The sequence below is a fragment of the Equus przewalskii genome, chromosome 14 (assembly GCF_037783145.1).
Source record: "Equus przewalskii isolate Varuska chromosome 14, EquPr2, whole genome shotgun sequence".
NCBI classification, from domain to species: domain Eukaryota; kingdom Metazoa; phylum Chordata; class Mammalia; order Perissodactyla; family Equidae; genus Equus; species Equus przewalskii.
In genome coordinates this window covers 74,076,884-74,102,946 of record NC_091844.1, presented here as the reverse complement: position 1 = coordinate 74,102,946, position 26,063 = coordinate 74,076,884, and the positions used below count along the sequence as shown (strand labels likewise).

Here is a 26,063-nt window from a genome sequence, read left to right as displayed (position 1 = left end):
AGACTGTGTTCAATGGCAGGTGTCCGGAGCTCCAGCTGACGGCAGCAGCAGGAAGGAGTCCTGGATGAGTCTTTCATGGTCTTCACCTGGACCTGAGAGTTCCTTTCTCTACCAAGAATTTTCCCGAGAGCTAGAGAGAAATGGCAGGAATATTCTGCTTTTCCACCGGGGTGGGGGAGGGTGTTGCAGACCAAGCCCCTCACACTCCCACCTCCCCTTTGGGTAGCCAAGGGTTGGGCAAAGACAGTTGGTGACTCCAGGCTCTGTCACTCACTAGGTGACCCTGGGCAAGGTGTTGAATTTCTCTGTGACTCAACTTTCTTTGTCTATAAAATGGAAATAATAACATCTACCTCCCAGGATGCAGCAGCAGTGAGAGGATACGACAGGAGGTACGTTAAGCAGTTGGCCTGAGGCCCAGCACTCAGAGGAGAACAAGTGGTTACTATCATGGTTTAAGGGGAAGGAGAGGCACTCAACATGGCCCAGGCACTCCTGGGCCTCCCCCCTCTCCGGGCTTGGCTCCACAGTTTCCTCTGCGGACTAAAAAGCCTTCAGCCCTGGCTTCCCATCGCTCTGCTCCGAACCACCTGACAGAGCACTGTATATTCATGTGCATTTATGTGTTTACTGTCCATTCTGCCCTCATGTAAGCTCCATGCATTTGTCCGCTGCATTGCTGAATCCACAACACATGGGAGGCTACTGGCACAAAGTATTCACTGGAAAGAAGAAATGAATGGAGGGTTGGATAAATGAACAAGTGAATGACTGCCTCACTTTACAGACCAAGAAACACAGGTGAGAGCAGTTAAGTCCTGGTGGGAGTACACACACCAGTGGGCAGGGGCTCCAGTGACACCAGCCCGCCCGCAGGCAGTCTCCCCCAGAGCCTTCCAGTGCCTATAAGCTGCTTCCTTCCTGGACATCATCATCTTTGGGACCAGAACAGACTGGGATTTTGGGGGGAGGCACTGAGCCTCCTCTGTGGCCTGTTATCTTGGCCACACACAAACTTCCCGAGGTGAGAATCCTCCCATTTTACAGATGAAGAATTTCAGTCTCAAAGAAGCTAAGTGGCTTGCTTTCACAGGGACAGCAAGGGCACAGGGATTCCAAACCATCCCTAATTCCTAAACCGGAAGGTGGCCTCAGGGCAGGGGTATCATGGAATCAACAAACATTTATTTGGCACCCACTGCTTCAAGCCTGTGCCAGGACTCTCCCATTCTCTCCGTTAACACAGTCGGAGAAACTGAAGGGAGAGGATGCAAGGGACTTATGCGTGTCTGCAGGGGGAAAGGAGCCAAGAAAGACAGCAGGGCCCCAGCACCAGCTTCAGTGGAGAGACCGTGGCTGGGCAGGGAGAGCCTGAGGCTCTAGGCGGCATCTCTGCCAGACAGCCTGTGCGGTTCCTGCAGGGCGGCACTGTACCACCACCACCCAGAGAGGAAGACCTGTGGTCACGGCCTTGTCGCCGGCTCTGTATTCTCGGTCCCAAAGGCAGGGTGGCTTGATGCAGCCCTGGGTCATCCCAGCCTCACATCACCCTTCCTGCTCAGACCTCACGCTACTCTCCGGCCTTTCTTCTCCGCCTCCTGATCCGCCTGGGGTCCTCGAGGAGTGACACCTCGTCAGGCCTCTCCTCCCGTCCCTCTCCCGCTCCCCCATACGTCCTCAAGTGGTGAGTGGCCCAAAGTCCCAAGCTGAGCAGGCGCCGCGTATCCGCGGTGGCCGGGATGGCGACAACAGAGGAGCTCGCTTGGGACGAAGCAGCTGGTGCAGGGGAACTCGGGTGCCTGGGCCGCTGTCGGCCCAGGAGCTCCTTCGGCTGGGCCCCTTCCATGGGTCACAGCGCGGCGCAAGGGGGAGAAAGTCGGGACTCACTGGGCTTTGCGTCCTGTGGCATCGCGTTAACCCCTACCACACACTCCAAGGGACCATGACACATCGCCCGTTTAGATTTAGAGTTCGGTATCAAATGTAATTTTAAAGGAAAAGGACGCGCCTGCTCTGCTTCAGGGATCATTTCAGCTCAGGCCCTCCGTCTGCCTAACACCGGCTCGTCCATCCACTGTCTTCGGCGTCGTTCCCGCACTCGGTGGAGTAAGCCAAAACCCGCCGACGACCTCCCTCCCCTGCGCGTCTCCCTGAGAGGTAGCCTCCGAGACCTGCCCCTGCAGGCTGCGGACCCAAGTGCCCTGCCACCCGCGCAAGTGCGGTCTGAGGCGCTGCCGCCGCCAGGCGTCCTCTCCACCCAGCCCCTGCCCCTGAGAGAGCCGCGGCCCGGGAAGGAAGTACGGAGGCGCTACCCCGGGGCTCTTCGCTGCCCTCCCTTCTGGCTTCTGGCCGTGCCCCGACATACCCAGTAGCCCGTTTCAGTTAGCTGGCCTCTCTAGAAGGCGGGCGGAAAGTCATCACTTTCGACGCACGGATGAACTCGGAGGGCCACTCCCGCGCGGGAGGCCCCCTCATCATCCCGAGGCCTTCGTAATTCTTGCGCTCCTTTGAGATCTTGGCTCCGGCTTAAGGCGCGTTCCGCGCCTAGACCTTTGCTTTCCGATTGTCGGTCCACGTCCATGTGTCTTTCTGGCCTGCCCTTTCAGCCTCTCGCACTCTCTTCCCTATGGGTCCCTTCCCCTGCTCCGGCCGCCCGCTCCCATCTTTGGGGGTCTGTGGCAGGGTGGGGAATCGCCGAACCAAAGATCAAAAACGCGCCTTTGTGGCAACCCTGCTCGCCCCTGTGGCCTCTGTGCGCCCTTGTGGCCTTTCTGCGCGCCTTGGCCACCGGGTCGCGGCACGAACAGGCGGGGCCGAGCCCTTCCAACGCCCCACCTCTGGCGTCCGGGGCGTTCGCGGAGTAGGAGCGAGGAGGGGGCGGGTGCTTCTCCACAGGGGAGTGGGGAAGAAGCTGGGTGGATACGCACGATGCCCAGGAGCCTGTAACTCCGGAGGGCGCATTTGGCTCGGGCGCGTTTGGCTCGGGCGCAGCGTGGGAAGACGGGGGTCGCATTGCAGCGGGGAAGGGAGGCGGGGCCCTGGGTCGCGGCGGGAGCCTCTGGCCGCTATCACTCTCTTGTGAGAGTGGGGGCGAAGCGCTACGGTGGGGGGAGAAGCCTCCTGCCCTGGACTCTGCGTTAGGCCGGAGTGGGGGGCGCAGCGCTGCCACTAGAATGTTCAGCAGGGGGCGCTGCTCCAGGCGTTGGGCAGGGGTGGGGTGGGAGAGGAGGGGGGGCCGCGGCTTGCTGCGCACACTTCCCCCATTATTAAACATTATGTTCAAAAGGCGCCGGGGGACTTCCCGGAGCCACGGAGCCCGCGCCGCCCGCCCGCCTGGCCCACGGAGCCCATGGACCTGAGCGCGGCCGCCGCGCTGTGCCTCTGGCTGCTGAGCGCCTGCCGCCCTCGCGACGGACTCGAAGCGGCCGCTGTGCTGCGAGCGGCGGGGGCAGGGCCGGCCGGGAGTCCCGGGGGCGGCGGCGGTGGCGGCGGGCGGACCCTCGCCGCAGCTGCGGGTGCCTCCACTGGCCCGGCCGCCGCGGCCCCCGGGGCCCGCGCTGCGCGGCGCGCTGCCAGCTCCGGCTTCAGGAACGGCTCCGTGGTGCCGCACCAGTTCATGATGTCGCTTTACCGGAGCCTGGCCGGGAGGGCTCCGGCCGGGGCAGCCGCCGCCTCCACCTCGGGCTCTGGCCGCCACGGCCGCGCGGACACAATCACCGGCTTCGCAGACCAGGCGACCCAAGGTACTCACGTCTCTGCTGCGCCCGTCCAATCCTGTCCGGTCCCGGGCTGAGGCCACAGCCAGAGCCGTGCCCCTGCTCCTTTCCATTCGGGGCGCGGCCCCCGCACGTCCCAGCCTCAGGTGTTAGAAAGAAACTTCGCCAAGGCCCACGCACCCGAACCCGCTGCGCCTGGACTGTGGCGAGAGCCGCGGCAGCTCGCGGGGCCGTGCCCCAGAGGCCTGACCCGGTGCCTCTTTCAAGTGGCCCAGGCCCTGTCGGCTGGCAGGTCCCCTCGAGGAGGCAGGCTGAATTGGAGATCCGGAGAAGCAAGGAGGGGGTCCGGCCGAGAGGCACGGCGCAGTGGTAGTGGCGGCGGTTGCTTGGTTGCAGCCATCTCTGCAGCTCCTAGTCTCGTGGGGGCTGCACAAATTGGGGGAAACTCAGGGCAATGCAGGACAGAGGCAGGCACCAGACGAAAGTAAACGTCCCCGGAGAGGCTGGTGGCATCACGAGGTACGGGGAGGGCCCTTCTCCGCAGGCTGCGTCCGGTGGACTTAGTAGCTATGGGTGCCTGTGCCTTGTGCTGGGCCCCTGGGAGAGCCAGAGGTCGCAGACTCGGGCTGTGTGGGCAGGAGAGGAGGGCCAGCGACCGTCCAGGGACGCAGGCCTCTCTCGGACCAAGCGCCCCACCTTACTCCGCCCTGGGCCCTCCAAAGGTAGGACGTGGGTGAGGCTGCGGTGGTTGCTGTGTGTCATCTGGATTTTATTAATCTCTATTGAAGTCATTAAAGCAGACAGATAGGGAAAATTTAGCTAATTTCAGGCGGAAATGCAAGTAATTTCGGCCTTAATTCTATCCAGCCAGAGACGCAACATGGAAGGCAGGAGGGAAAGAAAGGGGAAAATTGTTGGAAAGTAAGCGCTGCCCCAGTCGGGCCTTGTCTGGGAGCCGCTGACTGGCTTACGCCCGGGACCCTTCCTGAGAGAGAAGGTTGACGACGGGTACCCACCCCCTCCAGCACACACACAACGCCTACACACAGATGGGCCCAAATGGCCCTCTAGTCCGGTGGGAACTTTCAAGCATTCTCTGAGGGCCTGGCGTGCCACCTAGACTGGATGCTGGGGTCCTCGTAGGAAGCCCGAGTCCTGATGTACGGGGCCAGGGACGGCCCCAGCCCTAATGCTGCTTTGCGGCTCCCGCGCCGTGGGAGAGGTGGGGTGTGCAGGGCCCTCAGCTGGCAGAGGCACTGCTGCGCTTAGGTCGTGTGAGGCCTGCCATAGCCTCGGCCTGAGCTAAATCCTTTCCTGGGGAGCTCCGTTTGGCTGGCAAGGCTAGTAAGGCCGCCTCTCCTTCGTCCCTCTGGAGGGTTGGGGGATACAGAATCGTGAGGGAGGGAAAGGCCGCAGGGGAAGCTCAGAGAAAGTGCTCCGCCAAGCAAGCCCTCGGGAGGAAGCAGTGGGGGAGGAGCGCTAGCCCAGCGCCTCTTCTATCTCCTTCCATCCCGAGCCACAAATTGGAGTACAGCTGCCTGAGGTCCCCGGAGGCCACCGGCAGCGCCCACACTTGGGACTTCAGGAATCGAGGTCCTGGCGTCGGCGGGAGGGTGAGCAAATCTCCAGTGGTGGGGGAAGACTGCGCAGTCTCTCCGAGTTTGGGGCAAAACGAAACCATATGAACCTCTTCAAAGGGAGCTCCTTATCTGCTGCTTGGTGGAATTTCAGTTCTTTTTTTCTGAGCCCAAAAAGGAAAAACTGCCCACGACCAGAAATAAAATCCCCACGCCGGAGATAAGTCATAAACGAGGGAAAGGATAAGCCTGAGAAGGGACCGGCGGGTCCTGGAGGCGCGTCCTCACACGGGCCGCTGCCCTCACTGAAGCGAGGCAGTCCCGGGACACCCCAAACCCTTCCCGGAAGGTTCCTTGCGCTCCTTCGCCACTTTCCCCCGTCCATCGGAGGTCGCGGAAACGCTGGGAGAAGCTGAGCCTGGAGTTCCCGATGGCGAGCAGCAGCGCTCGTGGCCATGACAACTTGGGGAGACAGGCCCCTATCTGGGCCTCAGTTCCCCTTCGGCGAAGCGAGGAGGGGAGGCTGGATGCACAAGAGGGGCTCTGCAGCCCAGCTGACGCGTCCCGCTTCTGGACGAATCGCAGGGCCCCAGCCTGCCTGGGAGACTGTGGCCGGCTGGAATGGCCAGGCTGGGCTGGGGAGGAGAGGGAGCAGAAGGAGCAGAGTTTCGCAGGGAATGAATTTTCCGTTTTCGCAGAGCTGCGACTCCGCAGCTCTCCCGGAGGCTCAGCAGGGCAATAATAAGTCCCCGTGTAGCTGCGCTGTTCGCAGTTAGGATGCGCCGCGGCCCGGAGTGCGGGCTCCACTCTCACTCCGCTCTTTCTCTCTCTGTCTCTGCCCGTCTCCTGCAGACGAATCGGCCGCCGAGACCGGCCAGAGCTTCCTATTCGACGTGTCCAGTCTCTCCGACGCCGACGAGGTGGTGGGCGCGGAGCTGCGCGTGCTGCGCCGCGAGTTTCCGGAGCCGAGCTCCGGCAGCGCGATTCCCCCGCCGCTGCTGCTGCTGCTGTCCACGTGCCCCGGCGCCGCCAGCGCGCCGCTCCTGCTGCACTCGCGAGCGGCCGAGCCCCTGGACGGTGCGCGCTGGGAGGTGTTTGACGTGGCGGACGCCGTGCGGCGCCACCGCCGGGAGCCGCGCGCCACCCGCGTGTTCTGCCTCTTGCTGCGCGCAGCGGCCGGGCCGGCGCGGGGCCCGCTGGCACTGCAGCTACTGGGCTTCGGCTCGCGGGGTGGAGGCGGGGCCGCGGCGGAAGAGCGCGCCCTGCTCGTTGTCTCCTCCCGCACACAGAGGAAGGAGAGCCTGTTCCGGGAGATCCGCGCCCAGGCCCGCGCGCTCGGGGCCCCGCTGGCCGCGGAGCCGCCGCCGGATCCGGGACCCGGCACCGGCTCGCCGACGGCGGTCATCGGAGGTCGCAGGCGGCGGCGGACAGCGCTGGCTGGGACGCGGGCGGCGCAGGGCAGCGGCGGGGGCGCGGGCCGGGGCCATGGGCGCAGGGGTCGGAGCCGCTGTAGCCGGAAGCCGCTGCATGTGGACTTCAAGGAGCTGGGCTGGGACGACTGGATCATCGCGCCGCTGGACTACGAGGCGTACCACTGCGAGGGCGTTTGCGACTTCCCGCTGCGCTCGCATCTCGAGCCCACCAACCACGCCATCATTCAGACGCTGCTCAACTCCATGGCGCCCGACGCGGCGCCTGCCTCTTGCTGCGTGCCTGCGCGCCTCAGCCCCATCAGCATCCTCTACATCGACGCCGCCAACAACGTGGTCTACAAGCAGTACGAGGACATGGTGGTGGAGGCGTGTGGCTGCAGGTAGCAGACGGGCCCGGCCGGGCCAGGGAGAGGGCAGCTGAGGACCCCTTGATGAAGAGCAGCTGTGGGCCAGGCCTGTCGTCACCGAGCGTGGATGCGCGTCGGACCATGGCCCCGCGCACTCACGGAGGAGGGAGAGCAGACGTTCACACTCACACCAACACTGGTTCACTTACGCACACATTTACCATGGACAGCATCTGAAAGACCTGGGAAGAGACGTCCTGCCGCTACTGAATGTCAAAGCCATGTGTACTCTGCAAACAGATCACCGCTGCACCCACTGCCCCCTTTTGGGGAGAGGATGGTGTTTGTGTTAATGTTACAATAACAGGCACTAAATCAGGTAGAAACGGGTTAGGGACTTGGGGGCTCCAGAATGGGTGAACTAAAGAGGTACTTGCTAAGTGCTGTCTCCCTGCTTTTTGTTTCTGGCCGAGTGGAGTGTGAGGCCTGGCCCGGCTGGGTGGTTGAGTTCCCCGTGTTGCACCTGGGACCGAGGGAAGGGCAGTAACGCCCTTTCTGAGGGTTTGCGTTGCACCGAGGCCATTTACTCCGGGAAGGAACTGCTCCTAAAGGCCTTCCCTTTTTTCTCTAACTTTGAAAATCTCACGTGCCCCCTCAGTTTTGAGAAGGAACATTTGTCCGAAAGAATGCATTGTGGTGCTTCCCAGCTCCCTGCAAAGATCAGCACCACTCTTTTTTATCAGTTCCAACTGGGAATGACCTAGAAAGTGGGAAAAAAAATTTTTCTTTTGGAGGGGAGGCGAAACGGGGGGAGAGGCTTTAAACTGCGAGTCTGAGCTGACGTCAAATTGGGGATGAGGTAGCATCTGCCAGGTTCTGAAGCTCCAAGCCGGGCAGCCCGAGGTGGCAGCAGTGTCTTGGGGGCACTCAGAGGAAGCTAGTGCAATGGCTGGGAATGGGACAGGGGGATGGCTATGGCTCTTCCTAGAGACCTGCCACGAAGTTTTCCTGAGGAGCTGGCGAAGAGGCTCTAAGGGCTTGGAAGAGGCAGGGAGGTGTCCTGGGGCAGGCTCTTGCAGAGCTTCAGGCTTCTCTGCCAGGTAGCTGCAGCCTCCCTCATGACATACTCAGAGTGGGCCCACATGTGCGTGCACTTAGCTATGAAGCCTGTGTCAGCTTTTACACGCGTTCATTGTGTTGTTGCTGTAGTTTTGGCAGTGTGATAGTAACGGGAAGCGAAGCTACACAAAAGTGCTTTTGTGAGTAGAGGGGGAGGAAGGGCTGCTCCTCCCCTGTCTCTCTGTGAAGGGGCGTTTGCAGCTGGGCTGCTGTGGCCCCTTCAGAAGGGCTGGGCCTTGGTATGGGCGAGGTGAGGTGGAAGCCTATCCCCTAGTCCCTGTGTTTTGTCCCAAAGAGTCTTGTTGATTGTAGGATTGTCTGTTCATGTAAGAGGGAGGTCAAACGTGCCGGCCCTCATTGTTTTTGGTTCGTTTCTGCCTGGCAGTCCTTTGTGGCCTTGTGTAAACGGTTGGGAGAAGGAAGTTGGATTCCACCTGCCTGGGGCTCTAGGGGCTTCTTTGAAAAACCCTGCAGTCCCCCTGGGAGCTCCTGTGGAAGGCCGTGCTGGGCTTTCTCCTTCGGATCCCCAGAGGCATACATTCCCCATTTCTTGTCGTGGATGCTAAGGTCCAGGACAGTTTATACAAATTTTAATTCTCAGTGGTTACACTCTTAAGAGAGAGAAATATGAAAGATTTAGATACAGTTAATTTATTTAAGGGTCCCACCTGAGTCCTTTTTATCCTATAAAATTGTCCCAAAGGAAAAGAAAATACTTTTATACTGTGAATTTATATGCTGTGGCTATGTGAGTAGCTGTAAATACCAGAAAATACAAGTCTCTTCAAGTTAAAACAAACAAACAAACATCCCAAAGTGGCTGCTGTGGTGCACTTCCCTCCAGTGTCAGAATGGACAAAGATGGTCCTGATACGTTCATGGATTTTGCCAGAGAAGCCTCACTCTGCTTTTCTTAACTATGATTTTAATGACTGCATGGTAATTGCTCTGATACCTGTCATCATGGAGAATTTAAAAAATGGCACTAAAGTATCAAAACTTGTGGTATTAGAAGTTTTAGAAAAGAAGTTAATGAAAAACTATAGCTAAATACTATTTTGAAGAAATTCTAGCATATTTAATATCTTTGGATGAAAGCAAATATTTTGATACTTTTTCAGTGACTAGGAAGAACAGATTTTTGGGAAGAAATGTCTTGAGTTAGCCTGAGGTTTTTATGGCAGGAAAAAAATGTCCATTTCCTGTTTTCTTCCAATGACCTCCTCCCTCTACCAAGATGTGCTGTAACTGATGTAGGAAGTAGGCACCTTCCTGCATCCTGAATCGAGGATGCACCCCGGGGCGGGGGGGTGATCCTTAGCCAGGGACATTTCCTTCCATGGCCCCTGCCCTCAGTGTGTTCTTTGTTTACCAAATAAAAGGAATGCCTCCTGGATTTCCTCTGGTAGCTGCAGGTAACCACCAGGGGCCACCTGGGCCCTGCTCCAGACCCAGCCCTCTGGCATCTCAGAGTTAAAAGTAGGTGAATGGAGAGGATGTGTGTCACTTTGTAAAAATGACAGCCAAAGGGCCACCACCTGTGGAGGCAGACAGGTTTTTGCTGGTATGATGTGGTTCGACTAAATTTACCAAGATGTGGAGAAAAGGATTCTGCCCACGCCATTGGTGGTGCCCTGTACTATCCGTTTGTCTTCTAGGCAGCAGGGAGCGGGGCTGAATCACCCAGCTGGAATCTCCAGTCCCCACCGATGGTAGAGCTGGCTGCTGACAAGCAGGATAAAGTGTGTCAGGACTGGAGTGAAGGCAGCCTCCCCACCTCATCCCCCACCTAGGGTCACCAAAGTATTCCTCCTAAAGTAAATAGAATTTTCCACTTTTGTCGGGGGAGAATCATGCACTACTAGTTGAGATAATTTCAGTCACTTTTCCTGCTGGGGAGGAGCATTTGGGGAGCTGGAGAGGAAGGTTTCCTGCTTGGGGAGCACAGGGCAGGTCAGCCAGGGCCGGAGGTGGGCTGGTGCTGGGTCTGCCAAACACCAAGACAGTCTGGTCACTGCTGGGGGAAGCCAGACTTCGCATTATGGGACACCCCTATGCTGGCAGGCGGCCATGTCCACTGATGCCCAAATGCCTGCCTGGTTGAATTCTACCTTCCAAGCAGCGGGGATCGTCCTCTAGAGAGGGTGGCAGCTTTATTGTCTTAGCTTGGGCAAGCAGGCTTGAGCTGTGCCATTCGTTCCTTACATGCTCCCCTTTGACCCACTGTCCTGGCACTTTACCCTAATGTGCCAGGGGAAAGAGAGGAGGTGTGGATTGTGTGATTGTTGAGTCAAACACATCAAACCCATCAAACCCAGGGCAGTGACTTCTCCCCTGACAGCCATGGAGGTGTCAGTAGGAGCGAGGACCTTGCTATAAGCACTCAGGAGAGTACTGACCACCCTGTGGCTGTAATTGGAGTACAGCTCAAATCCTACAAGTCATTTATCCTGTTTGCAATTTCATTCAAACTCATAGCAGAAAATAACTAGGGACCGTAGACTGATTTTCTTCTTAAAGCACAGAGAAAAACTGAATTCTTTCCAAGAAAAGGTCGGACTCTTCCTTTGCTTGAATCTGGTCTCCAGAAAATCTAGGGAGAGGAAGAGAGTGCACTACAGCTGTCTCTGGGCCACAGACGTCATCAAGGGCCTTGCTGATTCTTGTGAGTGCATGTCATGAGGGATACAGAACCTTCCCCAGGCCTGGAAAGCAGGGCCCTCTCAGTGGGCTGCGGGCCAGGGGGCCTCAAGCGGGACGCCAGGTGGGCTGGGAGGACCAAGGCTCTGGAACGCAGCAATCTGTCAGAGGGAGCGAAGGGCCTGCATCATCCCCTCAGAAGGTGTCTGTACTGGGAAGGAAAGAGAGGAAGCAGAGGAGCGAACCCAGCAGTTAGAAACATTGGCAGGGAGTGGGGAGTGACTGGAACCCTGTGGGGGTGTGCCTGAGCCTCTGTGGGCTTCTGTATGCCAGGGTCGTATGACCCCCACAGCACACCTGCCACTGGGCCCGTAGGGAGACTGCCCGGTGCCAGGCTCAGCAGGGTGTCTCCTGAGAGGTGTAGGGGAGTCGTGGGCAGTCCCCTCTCTGCCTGGAGCTGCGACCTCTGCCCCTGTAAAAGGAGGAGCTCCACAGGCCCCTGGTTCTAGGATTCTACTTTGTCTAAAAAGCCCACTCACATAGTTCAAAGGCAGAGCAACTGTGACTCCTCCTGGAAAGGTCTCCTCCGATCCCAGTGCCAGAGTCAGCTCTCACAAGTGGAGTCGCTCTTGCTTGTGTGTGTGTGTGTGCATGTGCGTGTGAGTCCATTATACACCGCGCCTCTGCCGCTGCTTCATGGATCTTGCTTCGATTTCCACCTGGGGCAAGGCAGGTGCAGGGCAGGCCAGGACCTTGGGGTTAGGGCTGAGCTCACCAAAGCCACTGCCTTTCCTGTGTCCCAGCTGAGGGACACTGCCAGCCTAGCTCGAGTTGCCCCTGTGCTCACACAGGGTGGGTGGAGCCACACTCAGGTTAAGACTTTCGTGTGCCCAAGTCCTGGGAAGGCTCTCAGTTGCTGCTGGCGCCTCTGTGAGGGCAGCAGAGGAAAGAAAAGCCTGTGTCTTGTTGACAGCCCAGCCAGGGACCTGGGACTGTCCTAGAGTCCCTGGACGAGGCAAGCAAGCCTGTCTAAGGGCAGACCACTCCGCCAGGTCCTCTGCAGCTCCCACCGCCTCCTCAGCCACCTCATCGATGTACTTAACATCTGGTCCAGCTTGCCAAGGGAGTGACCCAGGGGCAGGCATCAGAAGAGCTTCCCCTTCTCTTCTTTTTTATAGCCTGGAAAGTGGTGGCGCAGTTTAACATTAAGAAACACTAGAAGGGAGGAGTCAAAAGCTGTTATTTCTTATTTTTCAGACAGCTCAGCCTTTTGCACCTGCATCTTCTGGCCAGTTAGGCTGGAGTAGTCCTCCTCCCTTTGTGCCGTTCTGGACTTTAGTCTGCGCCCAGAGGTTAGAACCGCACAGTTAAATCTCAGCGAGGCTCTAGGTGAGAGAAGCCTGTTCTTTTCAGGAGGGCCACGCTCCCAGTCTGTGGAGAGTCACCTCCGTGGACGTAGCTGCAGGGAGAGGGCTGGAAGTTGGCCCAGGAGATCAGTGGGGGTGACTGGGGGCTTGACATTTGCTGCATGGGCTCTGGTCACTCATTCAGGGATGCTCTCTGCTCATGGCGTTCGCACACTCAGCCCGACCAGAGCTTGGCGTCTTCCCACCTACCCTGCAGTCTCTGGTGCAGGTGCCGTGCCTTGAATGGGCCTGGGACTTGGCCATGGGCCTTCTGGCCAGGCGGAGTTTGGGACGGTGCTTCATGGTGGCAGCGGCAGTTACAGCAGAGCATCCCAGGAAGGGTGGAGTCAAAGAGGCCACTGAAAAATTGCTCTGCATTTAAAGGCATGCTTATTGTTGTGGAAAAGTACAAATACAGCCTCAGAACAGCACACCCAGCAGGCAGTGGTCCTCTCCCAGGCCTGTGCAGGCCTCCTGCGAGCAGTCTTGCAGGCACCTTCTAGCGTCTGTGCAAGCGTATGCATCTGTGCTGGCAAAAGAAAGGACTGGCTTCTCTCACACACAGCATCCCCCTACAATGGCAAGAGGGCTGCAGTGTTCGCGGAAACTTCCTGAGAGAGGTGTTTCTGTCATCAGGTGAGTTTGCTGGCAGGACAGCTTAGGGTGCTGGTGTAGGAAGCATGGTTTTCATTCTTTTTTGCCTGATGAACTTCCTTCTGCTAGTTTACAAACTCTTCATTCCAGACAGGCTCACCTGAGAGAAGGTAGTGCAGGAACTTTTTATCCTTCTTCTCAGTCAGTAACAGGATGCTGAAATAAGTTGTCTAGAAAAACAAGGAGAAGCTTCTGATGGTCAAGTCCCAGGCGCCTTTAGGCCTGGTGGTACAGACCTTCTGGGATGCGGCCAGCTGTTTTGCTTTTGCATGTCGACTTTCCTACCTTTTGAGCTGTTGGTAGATAGGAGTGTGGTGTGGTGGTGGCTGGAGATGTGACCAGGTAGGAGGCGGGTAAGTGGCTGTCTTCTTTGCAGAATCATCTCTGCACTGCTCGGTATGAACAGCAGTGGCAACAGCCACACCCAGTTACTGCATCCAGAGATGGGCGAGGTGCCTGAGACACTTGGCTGCCAGCATCTAGAACCTCGGCTGAGCCTTCTGGGGATGAGTGTGCTCGTGGCTGACAAAAAGCAGACTCCTTGAAGGCTTATTCATAGGAGTCCTGCGGAATTAGCAGTAAACACAAACCCGCCGAGGCACACAGGCTGGGCCAGGGCAGCCTCCAGGCCAGTGAGCTAGTGGTTCACTGCAGCGGCACGCAGCTCGTACCTGTTTTATGTACCTGCAGATCTCCCCCACGAGCTGACTTCTCTCAGACCTTTCACACATGGGCAGCCCTCGCCTGGAGTTTTCAGGGGGGGTGAGTCTGAAAAGCAGCGACAAGGTGTGTCGAAGGCCTTTCCTTGTCTGCACATTTATCTCAGAGTCACTCCGAGATAAAAGGCTGCCAAGGGCAGAAGAACACACACGTGTCCGAGCTTCCCCTGGGGCTCAGGGCAGTGGCAACTTGGCTTGAGGCGAGCACGCTGGCTTGGAAGGCTTGAGGAAACAAGCAGGGCTTATTTCTTTGCAATTTATATTTCTGGGTCAGGGCCTGTCAGAGACAGAGCAAAGTCAGCCATTCAGCATTCTGTTTAGAAAATAATGATACAGTTCAGGGAGAAAGAAAGCTCGGGATAAAACGTGTTTTCTGGCCGGGCTATACTCAAGTGTTCCGAGCCAGGAATGGAGACTCTGGAACGGGGGATTTCTCTGGCATTCTCCACCTCTGATAAATCACAGAGTGAACTCAAGCATCCTTAGAGTAATTTTTTTTTTTTCCGTATTTCACTTTATACTGTAGTGCAAACAGCTTTTATGTTTTCTATGACAAAGAATCTTAACTGAGTCACTTTAGGTCTTTTAGCTGGAAGTATTTCACCCCAAATGAAAAGTTAAGGCATTTTTTACAAGGATTAACATGCTGACTGCAACTTGCCCTTCGGCAGATGACAATAGGGCATTCTGGAAGGTTTGGAACAAGTTTGTTTGTGTGGTTTTTTAAAAAACATATAAAGAGGCAACTCCTCACTGCGAAGCTTTCTGCAGAACTCCGGCACCCGCTTACAGCGCGGTGCTGTTGAGCGGCCCTGCGGGGGCAGCAGCACCTGACAGGATGGGTGCCCCACCCATCACACCCCTTTACTCCGACTCCAGTGCTGTGATTTCAAGAAAATGGGCAAAACTCGAAGTGGCGGTGATGCCATCAGAGCTCAATGACACACCATTCCCTCAACAGCTAAGACAAAATTAACTATCGTGGGGCATTACAAGCCCTCTCATTTTGCAGCGATGCTCAGTTTCTCAGCGTGGCTTTGGAGTAAGATGGGACAGGGGTGATGTTTTTAAACTCATTGAATGTGAGAGCTGAAATCTCCTTTGCCAGCTGTCTTCCAGCTCTGTTTGGCCAGAGCAGAACTCCGAGGCTTGGGGGCTGGAGGTGGGGCCGCCTCCCTGCTGCCCAGCTTGGCCATTTGGGCAGCACGAGCTGACGTCGCGAATGCTGCCCTGCTCAGGTCAGCTGGCAGGGAGCTCTTCGAGGGCAGGTACAAATCCCCTGTGTATAGGTATTCGCAACTTTAAATAGATTGTACATATTGAAATGTAAATGAACTGTAAAACAGCAATCTCTATTTTTCTTGACGATTATATAGCAATATATATTTGTTAAACATGCTTATCTACTCTTCATTAACCATTTTAATATTTTGTACAGATAAGTTGATTAAATATTTTATTGATAAAACTTCCCCTGGCTGGTCTTTAGAGAACTAACCTTTGACTTGTTAAAGCACAGTTTGAGTGGACAGGTTTCTGCTTTCACACACATCAGGCTGCTGTAGGCTTGCTGTCACTTCCAAGCATGAGCACGGCCACTCTGGAGCCTCTAAAATCCAGAGGTGTGAAGCCCGACTGCAGCGGCTTCCTCCGCAAGGCCAGCTGTCTGTCAGGGAAACCAAGAGGGTCCTGCAGCAGGTTTGACAGGCACTTCTGCTCAGTACTCTTCTAGACAAAGACAAAGATCAGTGCTCGGTGACCCGGCACGGCCTTGCCTCCTTCAGCATCTCTCTCAGACTGGGCAGGAGAGGACCAACCACACAAGCGTTCTGCCCTCCTGCCTCCACACCTGACTTTTTCCTACAAGAGATGGAGGAGTAAGCTGTTCCATCTATTCCTTAAATATTTCTGGGACAGGGTTAGTGACAAAGCAGCGGTTGTGGGAAGATGAAGGGGACTTGCCCTCGTGACTTGTTAGCAGGATTACTTCCTCTGGGAGGTGGATGGGCCAGTGTGACCCACCTTTTTGCAGAGCGATGGCAGCACACCCCCACTGTAATCCAATGTTCCTGCAGTATGTTCATGCCAGTCCCTGCGGTCATGTGTGTCCCTCTCTGGTGAAAGGGAGATCAAGAAAGTCTGCTCTGTTTTTGCTTCTTAATTTCACTACTACTAAATGGAGTCTTTTTCTTTGGAAGCAAAATTATGTTCACCTTTCAACTAACTCATTTGGCAGGTACAGTAAACGGGTAAGTTTTATGACCCTGCCATGGAAAGTGTCAAGTCTTGTCATGCTTTGTTTATAACAATCCTTGGTCAGTTCTTCATTTTCTCATTTTTCAGTCTCCACTTGACCAACCCCAGCATTCTGTGGTTAGAGGATTACACGTTCCGTAGAGAAGGGGTAGTTCTCTACTGGGAGAAAGGGAAGTCAGGCGTAGCACTTAAGATTTTATCCTATTTCCAAAACACTGATGAGAGCAAGTCTCAAAGGCCCTGCAATGACTGGTGCTACAAGAAGGTGAAGATAGACTTCTCCGTGCCCCTGGTATGCCCGATGCCTGCTCACTTCCAAGAAGGCCAAGGCAAAGATGCCGCCAACCGCTGCCCCACCGAGGGCGGTGCTGCCTGACCTGGTGATGGAGGCGCTGTGTTCCTGTGCCCCTGGGAAGTCTACCCTCTTCTGTTCAGAAGGAACAGTTATCTGGGGAGAAACTCATTTGTTGCAATGTGTCACCAGCATGCAGCCACTGACCGTGAGGCTGTGGGCGTCTGCTGAGTCCTAATAACATCCAGGTGTGAGGCCCTTCAGCAGTGACCAGTAGGAGGAAACCCAGATGTTCCGCAGAGCCTGAGCAGGGTGGATTTGCAGAGGCGGGATGCTAGTCCCTCTGTGAGGGAAGGAGGCCCTGCAGGTGCACCCGCACCCCCTGGCTGTAATGGACGCCCAGTCACAGGGTCACATTCCCATCCCAGGGAACAGGAATTTTCCCATAGACTTACCCAGCAAGGAAGTCTGTCCCAAAGTAGGGAGGTCAGCATAGGCCCCTTTGCCAGAATGTCTGAGGAATGCAATACAAAATGAAAATACTCTGCTGTCCCAGAGCACGGGCTTGTGTAGTGTTGCTGCAATTCCCACTTGGGGTGCTGCATGGGGTCAGTGCTCAACAAATAATAACCACATATGTGGTAGTTGCTAATACCCAAACTCTAGAGGTTTTTTAGGAATGGAAGTAACAGTTGCAGCCGGAGGGGACAAGAAGAATGGGCCACGAAGTGTTGTGGCCTTGCTTTCTCATGGTCCCCCAGTGCCAGAAAGCCAACAGTCAATGTCCTTGAATCCACCTGACCCAGTTATGCACAGTTTGGCGGCAGAAACGCTAATGGGAAAGAAGAGCAAGACCATTCATACTCCATTCACATATGCAATTTCGAGGGACTGAGATGTGATTCCCTGATGGTGTGACCAACTGAGAGAGTCATGTTTCTTGAGAGCTTGCCTATTAGGTATGGTAGAAACTTTTATTCAGATAACACTTATTGAATATTCCACGTGGCAGGCCCTATTTTATAAGCCCTGAGAATACAGAGATGACTAAGACACAAGTCCCATCTCCGAGGACTCTCCTTTTAAGGGCAGGAAGGAGTGTCAGGCACGCGCATGGAGGAGCAGACTGGTAAAAATATAATTCCTGCAACAATGGTAAGTACTTCAATAGAGACATGGCCAGGGGACCATGAGGGCTCGGTGGGGAGACGGGGAGAGAGGGACTGCTCTGGGAGGCAGCAGCAGTTGGTATTTTGGGCCAAGTCTCCAGGGGGCGGAGTAGAGGCATGGGCACTCTCAAAGCTGGAGCAGTTCATTCCAAAGGTTGCAGAGCTCAGCATACGTTCAGAGTCGACAGAAGTTGGTGTGTCTGGAGCACCAGGCTGTGGCAGAGCTGCAGAGGGTCGGCGTGTGTGGCTGCTGATGCCTCAGCCCTGACTCTCGCATGCAGGCTTTCCTCTTCACAATCCACTGCCTGGCATTTGCCTCCACTCCCCCTGAAAACCGCTGTTTTATCTTTCATTCTTTTAAAACTACTCAGTTGCTACCAACTATCTACTCTTCACTTCAACTGCCAACCTGGCCCTCATTTGCCCCTCCCTTACCAACCCTCCACTCTCTCTCTTTTTTTTTTGGTGAGGAAGACTGGCCCTGAGCTAACCTGTTGCCAACTTTCCTCTTTTTGCTTGAGGCAGAGTGGCCCTGAGCTAATATCTGTGCCCATCTTCCTCTATTTTTTTTTTTTTTTTTTTTTAGATTTTATTTTTTCCTTTTTCTCCCCAAAGCCCCCCGGTACACAGTTGCATATTCTTCATTGTGGGTCCTTCTAGTTGTGGCATGTGGGACGCTGCCTCAGCGTGGTTTGATGAGCAGTGCCATGTCCGCGCCCAGGATTCGAACTAACGAAACACTGGGCCACCTGCAGCGGAGCACGCGAACTTAACCACTCGGCCACAGGGCCAGCCCCATCTTCCTCTATTTTTTATATATGGGACTCCACCACACATGGCTTGATGAGTGGTGTAGGTCTGAGCCCAGGATCCGAACCTGAGAACCTGGGCTGTTGAAGCAGAGCACACTGAACTTAACCACTACGCCACCAGGCCGACCCTGTAACCCTGGACTCTTGCTAGGCTGCTCACCATTGCCTCCAGGAGGCAGCGTGATGCCGTGGAAAGAAGAGCCTGAAGTGATGGCTCTGGAGTGGAGGGCCGCATGTGAATCCCAGCTGTCCCTTAGTGTCTCTGCGATCTTGAGCAAGTCTCTGACCTCACACCTCCGTGGTAATCTGTCCAGTGAGTATGATCCTAGCCTCCCAGGACTGTGAGGCCTTAATGAGCTGCTGTGAAAGTGCAGGGTGAGCAGCAGACTCTTTCTCTGGACCAGCTCTCTCTTCCAAACCCATCCAAGTTCCCCCTGTCCTTGTGGCACCTGGAGCAGCCTCCTCTCCCTCCAGGAATTTTCTCTACAGAACTACGGCAACTCAGAGCCTTCTGCGGCCCTTACCAGTCTTCCTTGCAGATGTCTTCAATCTGGTGGAAGGGGGCAGATCCCTGTCCCACCGTGGCTCTCCACCTGGACCCATGTGATCACTCACCTACATCTCTATGGGGCATAGGCAGGAATCTCAGTCCCCTTGGAAAGGGAAAACTTTTCTGTCCTCAGTATTCCTGCAGGAGAGCTTCGCCTTTAAGGCCTCAGACATATATTTGTTCACAGAGCACACTTAGTCCCAGCCACAGAGCTCTCCTTAAACCCCACCCGCCCAGGGGAAGGAGCAGCCCAACTATATCCTCTTCTCTCCTGCAAGAGAAGGCCAGGAACAAAGATGATGTCTCATGTTGTGTAAGAAATGCTTCGCTTCCTGCACATTTTCTAAACGACTGCATGCTCCTTGAGGTGATGTTTGAGCATCCTGGGGTGTGTGTGGGAGGTCTGCATGGCCTGAGGCCAGAAAGCTGAGCCAGGTGAGCAAGTGCTTCCCCACTTCTCCCATCCCCTAAATGAACCAGCAATGCTAAGACTGCAAGAATCCAGTTCCAGGCTGGGTGAAACAATGCAAAATGTCATGGGGTCCTCCACTGCACCAAACAGAAGAGATAATAAAAGGAAACAACTCAGCTTTCTACTTTGGTACTATTTTACAGAGCATCTACCATTAACTGCTTAGAAGAAGAAATTCACTTTATGGAAAAGAAGCAATGAGAGATTGACATGGGAAGAGATAGATGCAGGAGGAGAGAGCATGGTGGGTTTTTTTTAAAATAATACTTTTTATAAATTTCACAATCATCTCAAACTTACAAAAAGCTTGCAAACAAAGTACAAAGGACATTTTTTTCCTCTGAACCATTTGAGAATAGACTGACTTGATGCCCCATTGCTCCCAGACATTTCAGTGTCTTGAGTACAAATAAGGACAGTTTCCCTCTTTTCCACAGTACAACCACTGAAATCAGAGTTAACATCCATCTCTTACTCCAAGCTAATCGTCAGACCCCATTCAATTTGCACAAATTGTCCCAAGAATGTTTTTTTTTGTGAGGAAGATTAGCCCTGAGCTAACATCTGTCGCCAATCCTCCTCTTTTTGCTGAGGAGACTGGCCCTGAGCTAACAGTGGTGCCCATCTTCCTCTACTTTATGTGTGGGATGCCTGCCACAGCATGGCTTGACAAGCAGTGCCACTGTCCACACCGGAGATCTGAACCGGTGAACCTGGCACTGCTGAAGTGGAATGTGCGAATTTAACTGCTGAGCCACTGGGCCGGCCCCCCCAAGAATGTTTTTTACAACAAAAAAATCGAATCCAGAATCAGGTGTTGCATTAAGGTGTCATGTCTCCATAGTCTCCTTTAATCTAGAATTAAATTTAATTTTAATAGAATGTATGATGAGGAAAAAATCAAGCCTTTGGAAGTCACTGGTTCTCTAAGGGTGAGTGGAAAAGTGGATGGCGTGAGCGCCCTGGACCCTTGGATATCAGGCCACGAGAGCCACAGGACTGCCTGTGGAGATTCTCTCCCACGGCTCAGAGCAGACTGGGAACAGCCGTGGGCACTGGTCATGGCTCCAGCTTAGGCTTTTCACTCAGCACTAGATGACCCCATATGAAGTGAAGTCTGTGACAAGAGCCATCCATGTGGCTGACTGGGACATAAAGACAGAAATGCTTCTGGAAAATGGATTTCATCCACTGCTTATCAATTTTAGTCTTATTTTTTACTATGATGTTGAATAGTAATAATGATTATTATAGCCAATCTTTATTGAGAAGATACTGTTGGTCTGGCATCGTGCTAAATGCTTTAATTTTATCATTCTATTTAAACAGAACAATATGTTTTAATTGTCCAACAATATGGCCTATGCATTATCATTAATCCTATCCTATAAATGGGGACACTGAGGCATGGAGAAATTAGATGAAGTTGCCTAAAAATCACAAAGATGTTAAGGCCTCCGGAGTTCACAGACCTTATCACCACATATATATGCATGGAGACATTTAATCTTCTGTTTAATTCCTAATGAAATAAAATGAACTTTAATCTTCTGAAATCTGATTCTTCCTTCTTTAACAGACGCATTGGGCAAGCGGCTTTTCAATTTAACACAGAGACTCTGACCCAAGTCTAACTCAGGAGGCCTGCTCAGAGGGTACTCTCCTCCCCCAACACAGAGACCAGGCTAGGTGGGGTCACAGTGCTGGGAAAACATTTATTTCGAAAATTCATTTGGTGCTTAGATGATAAACAGGAAATAAGAACCAATATCTTTTACTTTAACATTTTACTTTTTAAGCTCTGCAAAAACCTATAAAATAAGATTCGATTTTATACACGTGGACTTCAGAAACACAGAGTGATGCTGTAAAATAACACTGTAAGAAAAGCTGGGGATGTTATTCTGTATTCCAGTAGCATGATATACTCAGTAAGGGACTGGCTAGTGTGTCCGGCTAGTACTACTGAGTATCTCTTGCAAGCAAGGCACTTCAGAGCCGTGAGTTCTAGCTTCTAACGTCAGAATTCTGGAAGGCCACCCCATGCAGACGCCAATAAGGACTTTGTGTGCAGCCCTGTGCCAATGGCCTATGCGTCTACTGGCTCCTCTCAGGGTAAAGAGCACTCCTTCCCTGGCTCTTGGCTTTTCTCCTCTGAGAAGTCACTTGCTCTGATGCAGAAGCCATGCCAAAGGATAGTAACTCATTCAACACTCACCACTGGGTTGGCGGCATATCAGAGTTGAATCTTTCGTCAGGCGGTTTAGGTTTTGAGAGGAAGGACAATATCCCATTGTCCTGAAAGAATGATAACGCCATGAGGGATTTCCTTTAGGAGAAACCGAATGTGTCTGATCCATCATTGACCATCACTGCAGTTGGGAGGATGTATTGCTTCCTAAGGTCCCGGGATTGAGTCAATTCAGGGAGGGCAGCAATGCTGTTAGCGCACTCTAGGCCAGAGAACATGCTTCCTCTTACTAGACTTCAAGCATCCAGAGAAGATGAATTCACATAATTTAATGGCTTGTTTTGGTCCATTATTAAAATAATTTCTTTCCAACTAACAAAGCTAATGCAGACATGGAGAACTCATTTACGGTAATTCTCCATTCAGCAATTTAAAAATGCCCTTTCAAGAATTACTATAAGATTTTCAGAAGAAGAGTCATAATGTAGCTAGGAACTCTCTCCTTAGTGCCTAGCATGGTACTTGGCTCATTGCTGGTCCTCAATGGAGTTTTATTGAAAAAAATCACGGAAGAGGCAACTGCATGTGGCAGGTATGGACTTGATTTGGGACAGCCCAGTGCCTCCCCATCCGGGTTCTGGAGAAGAGGAGCCTGCAGGGAGCTTACAACCCAGCAGGCTAAGGCTCAGACAGAGCTTGCTGGATATCCGCTGTTGGGAGGCATAGTTGGGATCCTTCAACAACTCTGTTCTAGTTAGTTGACAAGAGGAATGTCTGGCAAACTTTATTCTCTGCCTAATGCAGGTAGATCAGGAAGTCACACTCCTCAAGGAAGCTTCTCAGAAATGGAGACAAACAGTACCTTTCCTGATGGTGGCTCTGCTTGGGTCTGTGCCACTGATGGCCAGAAAAAAGGCTGACTTGGTGGTTTGTGACATGCTGCAAGGTAGTAACAGGTGGGTCTGTGGGCTGTCCTGGTATCCAGTCTGATTCTGATGATCTCAGCCCAGACCTGTGCAAAGTTAGCCTGGGCTGATCTTCACCTTCTGTCCTTAAGGGAGACCCGGGTCCACTGCCAAGATCCACTGCTCATCCTTTCCTGCTACTGGAACATGAGTGTATCCTTCTCTTGAGCTCATACACTTCACAGATCTGACTGCACTAACATTCCCTGATCGCCTTTACATTTTCTAGCAGGTGTTTCATGGTTTCCTCCAGGGGAGCCTATTCTACAATGTAACTCAAAATCAACTAAACTTGGACTTGCTTTTTTCTAGAGGGATCCTACCTACCAGAGTAAACTGAACGGTGCCCTGGGCGTCTCGTGCAAACATAAGAGCCCTTGTTTCGATCACTGTGTTCCCTGAGTCTCAGATAATATGTTGTTAAATCTACGGAATAGTTCATCACCCGTGTTCACTTCAGCCTGTGGCATGGGGATCGGGGAGCTGAGTGTTTTTAAGCCAAGAGGTTCTCAGTTTTTTCTCTTCTAATATCCAACATTATAATTAAACATTTACCTACTAAGTATACTATCACACCCACTGCCTCTATATGCCAGCTGCCTGTGCTTGGTTCCCGGTGTCAGTATTTATATTTTGGACAGATCATCCTTTAGCCAGTCAGCTACCATGTCAGCCATTTCCTGGTGAAAACCTAAGACAAAAGCATGAGGTATTTTTTTCTCACAGAGTCGGATATCTCCTTCTGGAAAATCTTTCTTCATGTCTTCATAATACTCTTTTGGACACCAGGCATCTACAGTACCATAGTAAAATGTAAGCTAAAAGACAAGACAAAAACATTTTATTAGAAAATGCTTTCCCCTCCCAGCACAGCTATGACACCAGCAGCCTGCAGTGCTTTGAAAACAGCCCCTGAGCCCGGCCCTGTAATCTTGGAGGGCCCCAAGGCTCCCTCCAGAGAGTGGCTCTCTCGAGCCAGTGAGCCTTCATGGTTTATGGGAGTGAATATAGAGAAATCTGATGGAAAGAAACCCATGTAGGGAGAGCCTTGTGTCACAGATCACCCATGACTCACTACAAGGATTCACAGCAAAGTTGTATATATCAAGTTTGGGAGGGACAGTGGGGACACGGCAGATGAGGACAAGGAAGAGTTATTGAGACAACCCCTGAGTGACTAGTGACCATTCATTACATACGTAATAGTTTTCATACAGCCACATGGTAGGCATAAGGGATATATTTGTTGAATGCATGCAAAGATGAATTAGACACTCAGGCCTCTCAATGTAGCAGATGAAATGTGAGCAGAACCCTGAGAGTGTCTATGACATTTCTATGAACAGGCTCCATGCAGCAGGAGAGTATGTTGATTCAGTGATGAGGTGCTATAATCACACTTCAGGTGACAGGAGGCAGGCCAGATGGAGACAGAGCCTCCTTTGAGGCATTACTAAGACCCTTTCTGGATATTGATCTATATTTGCCCATGATACACACACACACACACACACACACACACACACACACACACACGTACATACATACACCTACATATACACATACAAATATGTGTACAGATGTACACAGGCACGTGCATATATGTATGAGTACATATGTACACACAGACATATGTATATGTAAACATGTATGTGTGTATTTATGTGCACACATACATTTATAAACAAATATATATGTGTGTACATATACAGTCATGCGTCACCTAACTACAGGGATACGTTCTGAGAAATGCATCGTTAGGCAGTTTCGTCATTGTGTGAACATCACAGAGTGTACGTACACAGACTTAGATGGTATGGCCTGCTACACACCTAGGCTCTGTGGTACTAATCTAATGGGACCATCATCTTATATGAGGTCTGCCATTGACTGAAATGTCTCTATGTGGTGCACGACTATATATATTTATATATAATGTCTAGCTCTAGGCTGCTGTTCTTCAAGGCAAAAAATGAGTGAAATCTTATTCAGAAGGGTACATAGTAGTAATTTCTACAAAAAATAAGAACTAAGTTTTAAGGACTCTATGACCTCTGTTATTACTGGATAAAAAGAGTTACGTCCAGCTCCCCCTTTACGTGGCTTTCTACAGTCACTTGTTGTTTCTATAATATACCAAATTTGCTCACTTGCTCACAACGCTTATTCATTAATCTGTTAGGTAAATACTTATTGAGCATCTATTCTGTATTAGGAAGCCGGAAAACAGATAATAAGACACAGTCTCTGGTGGAGGGGAGCACTGGAGACACCATGTACACAAGACAAGTAGCCTGAAGGAGGAGCAGCTGGTGGGAACCAGTGGGCAGGAAAGATTCCCCAGAGAGCTGACACCTGAGTTCAGTCTTCAAGTTAGGGGAGCATACCAAGCAAAGTAAAAATGAGGAAATAAAGCAAAGTAAAATGCACGAAGGAGCGGCATACTTAGGGAATGGGAAGTAATTACAAATTGCTGGAATATAGGGTGGTGAGAGGTAAGACTGGAGAGGCAGAGAGAGAGTGGGTCATGAACAGCCTTCTATGCTGTGCTCAGGAGGTTGTACTTTATTCTGAAGTCCACAGGAGCTAACAAGACTTCACACAATGAAGTGACTTGATCAGGTCCGTATGCTCGGAAACTTACTCCGGCTACGTTGGTGAAGAGAGGTTGGAGGGGATCAAGCAGGGAAGAGGATGTGGGAAATATGTGTTATTGCCCACTGGATAATTTTTCTACATCAATCATTAAATCCATTATCTGAATATAGATAGGCGAAGTTACTCTTACAATAACATCATGACTCAACCAATATTTAAAGAGATGGTTAGTTAAAGAACACTTTAAAGAGGAAAATACTTAATGTAGTACTCCAGAGAATCAACTACTAATAACTAAACCAGGAGTTGCAGACTTATTCTGAATCACTTCATAGAGATTTTCCTGGTTGTCACCTGGGGTTTTAGTTTGTACGTTCAAAGGACTTGTAGCTCACAGATTTCTACTTAATTTATTCTTCCCATTCTCCTATTTTTGCTCACTACAATAATTTCTGGGCACTCCAAAGCCCCTAAAACCAAAATTCATTTTGCCATGGCTCTTAGCAGAGTATGAAGTTCTTTTTGTTTCCTGGAGAATAGGAGAGCCTGGCAGCTGACTGGTTCTCTCTTCCTGGTGTCAGTCTCTCTCCCGCTCAAAAATGCTACCACCTCACAACAAGTGGGCGAGTATTCTGGCCAGTTGTGGAATAATAAGTTTCCCAGAATCTCTCAGCAACCAATCTGCTACAGCTTCTCCTTGAAATACTATTGGGAGTACAAGCTGTCTGTAGGCATTAATAATCTACCGAGAGGGCTAAGAACTTTAGGTTCTCTCTAAACCACTCCCTAGTCTTACCACCAACAATCCTTTAAATTATATCCAGGAAATAGTGTATGGAACAGTCATTATGCACAATTGTTCAGCACTTCCTCAGGGTATGAAACAGTGTTGAGAATCTGGAAATTCAGACTTGGGCTCGTGTTTGTCAGATCTGTTCCTCTGCTCCAGTGTACTCTCATGCCTGAAGATACTTGGACACTGAGAAAGGCACTCTGGGAGCCCTCACACTAGTACAAGCTACAGTGGTGAAGTCTTGTGAAAAATCCTAATATGGAAGGGCCAACTAGAAGGAAAGCAAGGTAGATAAGACCTCCCCTAATAAAGTCTCTTTGACAAGGAGGACAACATCACTGTATGCACCTGCTG

General features: G+C 52.4%; 2 protein-coding genes across 11 annotated transcripts in view; one reads left to right on the top strand and one right to left on the bottom strand.

The window, feature by feature from the left end:
- The first annotated feature begins 3,189 nt into the window (after nucleotides 1-3,189).
- Nucleotides 3,190-7,247, top strand: GDF7 (growth differentiation factor 7). Its single transcript, XM_070573210.1, has 2 exons — nucleotides 3,190-3,743; nucleotides 6,146-7,247. The coding sequence occupies exons 1-2, from the start codon at nucleotides 3,350-3,352 to the stop codon at nucleotides 7,108-7,110; spliced, it is 1,359 nt and encodes a 452-aa protein (XP_070429311.1). The 5' UTR covers nucleotides 3,190-3,349; the 3' UTR covers nucleotides 7,111-7,247.
- Nucleotides 7,248-20,857: 13,610 nt separating this feature from the next.
- LDAH (lipid droplet associated hydrolase) overlaps nucleotides 20,858-26,063 on the bottom strand; it is a 98,087-nt gene continuing 92,881 nt past the window's right edge. For all 10 annotated transcript variants that reach the window (XM_070573198.1, XM_070573200.1, XM_070573206.1 and 7 more), the window contains one exon: nucleotides 20,858-23,136. In XM_070573198.1, coding sequence (XP_070429299.1) covers nucleotides 22,945-23,136 — 192 coding nt within the window. In that variant the 3' untranslated portion in view covers nucleotides 20,858-22,944. The remainder of the gene's footprint in view (nucleotides 23,137-26,063) is intronic.